We start from the raw sequence: 7,714 nt of genomic DNA, 5'->3' as shown, positions 1-7,714 counted from the left end.
AACTTAGGCCAGTAAAATTTTTACATAATCCTGTTTAGTTTTATTCACTCCAAAATGTCGACCTAAGGGCATACTGTGGGCCAAAATTAAAAATTCAGCCCTATAAACTTTAGGAACTACAACTTGATGAACAATTGCCCATTCCTCACTCGCTGGTATAGCAGGTGGCCTCCACTTCCTCATTAACACTCCATCCTTGAGATAATACCCTACTGGCACTTTCTTAATCTCATCATCTGAGAGAGCTGTTTCTTCTAAAGCTTCAAACTCAGGGTCTCGGTTCTGTTCTGCGATAAACTCCTTCCTAGACAGGGATAAATCTTTCTCATCATACTTACTACCTGAATCCTGTTGAAACAATGAAGGCAGAAAAGTCCCTGACAAATCATCATAACCTGAATCCCGATTTTGGCTATCATGGGTATATTATCATGCACTTAACCGTCTGCGTCGGCAGACTTTTTAGCCATACTTCGAGTTCCTGCGCAGGAAGGATAAATGTTAAAATCCATCTGTGGGTCGTCAGTGGTTGGGTTAGTTGTCAACAGCACTGCAGGAACAACTTTATTATCTGCCAGGTCATTCCCTAACAGCAATCTTTCACCGGTAAACTGGAACATATTCCGATCTTAACAGGTCCCGAAACCAACCTTGACTGTAAAGTTACCTTGTGCAATGGCACAGAAACCATGCCACCCCCAATGCCTTTAATAAGATTTAGCTCACAAGTGTCAGTCTCCTCACCAAACTTTAGAACGCTGACCAATAAAAGTGACTGAGAAGCCCCAGTATCTCGAAGGATTTTCACTGGTAACGGGGTTGAAACTTCCTTTACTAATACAAACACATCTGACATAAAATGATTGAGCCCCTTCTTAACTCGGTCAGACCTCTCAGTCCTTAACTGAGCTTCAACAGAATGTTCAGAACCCCGTGCGTTTATAGGTGCTTCAACATTGTGAACACAGGCATTTGTGACTGCCTCCTTTTCCTTTCTCTTCTTCAGGATGGAACAAATAGCCATCATATGACCAGCTTTCTTACAATAGTAACAAGTAAGACCAGAATATTTCTCCTTCAACTGTTTCCCTTCATCCTTACTCTTGTCACTAGTCCCAGCTTTAATTACTAGTTTACCCTGCTGATCCCTGCTACTCTTTTGGAAGATCTTATTTGGAGTAAACTTAACCTTATGAGTTAAAGCAAACTACTCTGCTGATCTAGCAGTCTTCCGTAAAATGGCAGCATTCTTTTCATCTAAATATGTCTTTATGTCATCATAGACGCATCTTTAGAATTTTTCAATTAAAACCAACTCGTCAAGCTGTTAAAATCATCATTTATATTTGTATATGTGCACTAGCGGTCAAAACACACAAACGTATCATAAGCAAATTCCATGTAAGTCTGATTCACAGATTTCCTTAAATTTCTAAACTTTTGCCTGTATGATTCTGGGACCAACTCATAAGCTTTGAGCACAGCCTGTTTCACTATGTCATAATTAGCAGCATTTTCAATTGATAGGGCAGAATGAGCTTGTTGAGCCTTACCCTTAATTATATTTTGTAACTAAAGAGTCCAGCTTCCTTTCGGCCATTTTATCAAAATGCTGGAAGGATTCACCAACCTCAGTCTCATCAAATGGAGGGACCAATTTAACCGCCTGGCTGGCAATAAACGGTACAACCAACTCCTTTGAGACAGCAACTTTTTTCTTGAGCCTTAACCTCTCTATCACAAACTGCCTCTGTCTTTCTCCTTATCCCTCTGTATTTCTGCTTCCTCAGCTTCAAGACCTTTTTTTTATGCTTCTTCTGTCTGTTTGTATGCCTCTCGAGCATCAAACCCCCTCTTTCTCTCGTTCTCTTCAGCCTCTAATTTAAGTACATCAATCTTCAATTGTTCCAGTCATAACTGGATCTCCTCTTTACTCACAGAAAACCTCTGTAACACCTCCTTATCATACACCTTCATAGATATACAGTGCTCAACTATTTTCCTCTGAATTTCTGGGGCTGTCATAACCCACACCCCCCCACCCCCCGTGGCGTCTGCAATTCCCAGCCGCACCATCAACTGGTCATATTAAAGTGTCCTGTAGCCGCCCATCCTCCTGATAATCTGGTAAACGACTGAGCTGTTGAGTTACACCAACCTAAGTAGATGGGGCTGGATAATTGGATTGTGCCATTCTACTACAGACAGAGGGGTGTTCTCTGGAGCTATTTCATTTATGCCATATCTTTTTAAGGAGAGGAATACTTTCTCTCCCATGCAACTTACTATTGAATGGCCAGCATCCAATATACGCCCACAGCCAGGAGCTGAGTGGTGTCTCTTGGTCTGAGGAGTATTTCGCTATGTTGTTGTAACCCAGTTTTGTTCTGTTTAGCTGATTCAAGTTTGGACTGTAGAACAGTTCTGTTGAGTTTATAAACATTTTGGGTAATAAAACCCCTATTTTTTTTCACACATTCTTACCTCGTTAGGGTTCAGCCCATTAGTAATAGTCAGCAATTCATTCTTTTTGGCTTTTCCTAATGCCTCAGGGGTTGGCGCTTCCAGAATTATATAAATATCCATTGCTGCTGATTTCCACATACAAATAAATCAAAAGGGATTTTCCCCAATCAGATTGATAATTATTTGATCAATAAGCCCTGCAAATTTGTTCATATCCCAGACGCAGGCCCCAATTTTGTTATGAACCATAATGCTTTAGACACAAACCAGCAGCAATAGACTACACCTGGAGTCCAGTTTTGATGTTAAAACCATTGTCTTTATTCGTAACTACTTATAAAATTGTAACAAACAATTTGAAAAAAAAAGTTTAGTGTTATGTGTATAAATGTGTGTAAATATAACTCCCAAACTACTGAGCTTGGGGGGAAACAATGCTTGGAGTCTTGCAATGGTATAGTTCAGGTCATCCACAGGATAGGTGATGAGAGCGATAGTTGTAATCCAGGGTAAATGTCGAGAGAAGGCAATTCTGTCGAATTCCACAGGTTCCACGGTGGTAAAATGAGAGATCAGTCGCTGTAGAATTTATCCGTCGTTCCAAATCCACATACGAATTATCACCGAAAGCGAATTGTCACAGTGATATCGTCGTCACACCCAGGAAAGGGTACCACATAAGTGGTCTCCACAGGATACGCCAAATCCGATCCAAACCTATGGATCAAACGCGGTGACAACCACACATTCGATGTACGGTGAATTGATAATTAACCCACCCTTGCGGGCATAGGAAATTTCTGAAAAATGACCCTTGGCCACCAGCTCCCTGGTTTCAATCCTTCCATTTTTCCTCTGTCTCAATCTGACTCTGAGCGTCCGTGTCCTCAATTAAAACTAAACAAGCTGCAAGTCAGACTGATTTGACTTCTTAACCTCACACTTTCTCTCTTAAAATGACAGTCCACAGCAAACGAAACCTAGGAATTCATAACAACGGCCACTCCCTGTTGTGATCTGACTGGTGTGCCAGTAGTTGGGATGACTGAGTGAAACCTTTCCCACAGACTGAGCAGGTGAACGGCTTCTCCCCAGTGTGAATTCGCTGATGTCTCTGTAGGTTAAATGACTCAGTGAATCTCTTCCCACAGACTGAGCAGATGAACAGCTTCTCCCCAGTGTGAACTCGCTGGTGTCTCTGTAGGTTGGATGACTCAGTGAATCTCTTCCCACAGACTGAGCAGTTGAATGGCTTCTCCCCAGTGTGAACTCGCTGATGTCTCTGTAGGTAGGATGACTCAGTAAACCCCTTCCCGCAGACTGAGCAGGTGAATGGCTTCTCCCCAGTGTGAACTCGCTGATGTCTCTGTAGGTTGGATAAATCAGTGAATCTCTTCCCGCAGTCTGAGCAGGTGAATGGCTTCTCCCCAGTGTGAACTCGCTGGTGACTCTGTAGGCTGGATGACTCAGTGAATCTCTTCCCACAGACTGAGCAGTTGAATGGCTTCTCCCCAGTGTGAACTCGCTGATGTCTCTGTAGGTAGGATGACTCAGTAAACCCCTTCCCGCAGACTGAGCAGGTGAATGGCTTCTCCACAGTGTGAACTCGCTGATGTCTCTGTAGGTTGGATAAATCAGTGAATCTCTTCCCGCAGTCTGAGCAGGTGAATGGCTTCTCCCCAGTGTGAACTCGCTGGTGACTCTGTAGGCTGGATGACTCAGTGAATCTCTTCCCACAGACTGAGCAGGTGAACGGCTTTTCCCCAGTGTGAAATCGCTGATGTCTCTGTAGGCTGGATGACTCAGTGAATCTCTTCCCACAGACTAAGCAGGTGAACGGCTTCTCCCCAGTGTGAACTCTCTGATGACTCTGTAGTCTGAATGACTGAGTGAATCCCCTCCCACAGACTGAGCAGATGAATGGCCTCTCCCCAGTGTGATCTCGCTGATGTACCAGTAGGTTGGATGATGCAGTGAATCTCTTCCCACAGACAGAGCAGGTGAATGGCTTCTCCCCAGTGTGAACTCGCTGATGGACCAGTAAGCGGGATGACAGTGTGAATCCCTTCCCACATTCTGAGCAGGTGAACGGATTCTCTCCAGTGTGAACAAACTGGTGTGCCAGTAGTTGGGATGACCAAGTGAATCTCTTCTCACAGACTGAGCAGGTGAACGGCTTCTCCCCGGTGTGAACTCGCTGATGTACCAATAGGTGGGATGACACAGTGAATCTCCTATCACAGACTGAGCAGGAGAATGGCCTCTCTCCAGTGTGAACTCGCTGATGACTCAGTAGGTTGGATGACTCAGTGAATCCCTTCCCACAGACTGAGCAGGTGAACGGCTTCTCCCCAGTGTGAACTCGCTGATGGCTCAGTAGGTGGGATGACTGAGTGAATCCCTTCCCACAGACTATGCAGGTGAACGGCCGCCCCCTGGTGTGAAGTCGCTGGTGAGCCATTAGATCAGATAACCGAGAGAATCCCCTCCCCGAAATTCAGCAGATGACAGCCTGTGCCCAGTGTGATCTAACTGATGTGTCCACAGGTGGGATGACCAACAGAATCATTTCCCACACACAGAATGGCCTTGCCCAGTGTGAACCTGCTGATGTATCGTCAGTTGAGATAACCGAGTGAATCCATTCCCACTGTCTGAGCAGGTGAATGGCCACTCTCCAGTGTGAACTGACTGGTGTGCCATTAGGTCAGATGACCCAGAGAATCCCTTCCCCAAAATTCAGCAGATGACCAGCCTCTGCCCAGTGTGATCTGACTGGTTTGTCCACAGGTGGGATGCCCGGCAGAATCCTTTCTCACACACAGAACAGATGAATGGCCTTGCCCAGTGTGAACTTGCTGATGTACCTTCAGTTGAAATGACTGAGTGAATCCATTCCCACTGTCTGAGCAGGTCAACGGCCTTTCTCCTGTGTAAAATGACAGGCTTGCAATTTGGTCAAATGGCCAAGTGAATCCCTCTCCACAGTCTGAGCAGGAAGGATGGCTGATTGAATCCCTTGCTCCACTTCTTAAATATCTAGACAGAGATAACAAAACTGTTGTGCGGTGTTTGAGTTTCCTGGAGACAAATTCCTTCCCATTTTCAACCTGTAAAAAGATTTACAAAATCCATCAATGGATTTAGGACAACATTTCAGATGAGATTACATGAGTTGCCAAGGATTGATCTGGTATCACACTCTCCTGACTGGGCAGCGAGCTGGTATCCGGAATGACCATCAATTCCTGTCTCTATAAGAATGCTCCATAAGATGTTCTTCCTGTCTCTATAAGAATGCTCTATAAGATGTTCTTCCTGTCTCTATAAGAATGGGGCATTTCTGCCGTCTCCAATCTGTGGCCTGGCTCAGTTTGACTCTCCATTGGTATTATTCCCTGCTCCTGCTGAGCAGTATGGGTGCCTGGCCCCACAGTAACTGAAACAATATCACACAAATAGTCTTTCTTGACGTGCAACTGGAATTTTCTCTTATGTACTATTAACTTAACGTGCCACAATTTTAATGCCATATAAAAAAATTCCTGCATTTCAGTTTTGTCTAGAAAATTACAACACAGAAACAGGCCCTTTGGGCCATCTAGTTTGTGCTGAATTATTTAAACTGCCACTCCCACACCCCTACAATCCAGGTACCTACACGAACCTCTTAAATGTTTAAATGGAGCCCACATGCACCACTCATGATGGCTGCTCATTCCAAACCCAGATGACCATCTGTGTGAAGAAGTTACCCCTCATGTTCCCCTTAACATTTCACCTTTCACCCTTAATCCACGGCCACTGGTTGTAGTCCCACATCAATCAGTGGTAAAAGCCAGCTTGAATTTACACCTTCCCTTTAGTTGAATATACTCAAAAGGCGCTTTCTAAATGGTCACCTATGTTGATGTCATTGATCGGTCGAATAAATGCTATAAAAATGGCTCCTCTTCCGTTTCCATTCTCCAGAATAGGTAGACAAGCTCTTAACACTATTGTTAAACATACTTTTAAAATTTGGTTTCAATTTTGTAGATTTTTTGAATTAATTATTTTTTATTTTCTAGTAATATTTATCCTAATTTCTTTTTTAAACCATCAACTTTGGATAAGGCTTTTTTAACATGGAAAATTAAGGGAATAAAGACTTTCTTAGATTTGTTTTTACAAGATTGTTTAATGTCTTTCTCACAGTTAATGGATAAATATGATATCTCTAATACACATTTTTTTCAGGTATTTACAGGTTAGGAATTTCTTACATGATTTTTTACTGAATTACCCCTTGGCCTGCTCTTCAAATTTGGCTTATGTTATTTTTCAGTTTAAACCTTTTCAAAAACGACTAATAACTATCATTTATAAACAGTTAATGAATGCTCGCATGTCGCCTAATGATAGGGTTCAACGCACCTGGGAAGTAGAACTTCAACATTCACTTTCAGATGATCAATGGAATAAAATTTATTATTTAGTCAATAATTCATCTGTCTGTGCTCACCATATCTTAATTCAGTTTAAGATAGTACACAGGCCCCATATAATCCAAAGATAAATTGTCGCATATTTTTCCGAATATAAGCCCTATCTGTGACAGATGTAACACAGAAATGGCTACTTTAACTCATATGTTTTGGTCATGTGCAAGTTTAAATAATTTTTGGAGGGATGTGTTTGGAATATTATCTAAAGTTATAGGTATGGATGTTCAACCTAACCCACTTACAGCAATTTTTGGGATTATTCCAGAGGAAGCAAGCAAAGTGTCTGCTTCCGCCCAACATGTGATAGCTTTTTCACCTCTACTGGCTAGGAGAGCTATTTTGCTGCATTGGAAATAATCTAACCACCTACTGTTTCCTATTGTTTCTCCACGATTATGTCATGTCTAAGCTTGGAGAAAATTAGAAGCCAGACATTTGATACGTCCTTTAATTTTGAACAAGTCTGGCGAACTTTTATTCAATATTTTCACATGATATAATTTAATTTTTTAAAAATTCTCTTTAGGGAAAAACCTTATCCAAGAAGTTTCGGTGATGACTGGAAGGATGTGTTTTTTTTTCTCTCTCTGTATTTTCTAATTTTATCCGTAATTGGACAGCCCAAACTTTCTTTTTCTTTCCCTTTTCTCTCTTTCTTTTTTTTTGTTTTTTTTGGTTTTAGTTTCGTTAGTGAGTTTTTTTCCTTATCAATAAAATTTCCAATTTTTTTAATGATTATTATGAGGAGTTGTAATTTTTTT

General features: G+C 42.1%; 1 protein-coding gene across 1 annotated transcript; it reads right to left on the bottom strand.

The window, feature by feature from the left end:
- Positions 1-3,439: 3,439 nt before the first annotated feature.
- LOC132389093 (gastrula zinc finger protein XlCGF26.1-like) lies at positions 3,440-5,417 on the bottom strand. The gene has a single exon (XM_059961533.1). The coding sequence runs from the start codon at positions 4,925-4,927 to the stop codon at positions 3,455-3,457; it is 1,473 nt and encodes a 490-aa protein (XP_059817516.1). The 5' UTR covers positions 4,928-5,417; the 3' UTR covers positions 3,440-3,454.
- Positions 5,418-7,714: the final 2,297 nt, after the last annotated feature.

The sequence above is a fragment of the Hypanus sabinus genome, unplaced genomic scaffold, assembly GCF_030144855.1.
Source record: "Hypanus sabinus isolate sHypSab1 unplaced genomic scaffold, sHypSab1.hap1 scaffold_47, whole genome shotgun sequence".
Lineage (NCBI taxonomy): Eukaryota > Metazoa > Chordata > Chondrichthyes > Myliobatiformes > Dasyatidae > Hypanus > Hypanus sabinus.
Note: the sequence above shows the minus strand (reverse complement) of the source record. Positions and strands in the feature narration are given on the sequence as shown.

What these genes read in the sequence shown, in the direction of transcription:
- LOC132389093 (XM_059961533.1), bottom strand. Translation starts at nt 4,927, where the DNA reads ATGGCTCACCAGCGACTTCACACCAGGGGGCGGCCGTTCACCTGCATA.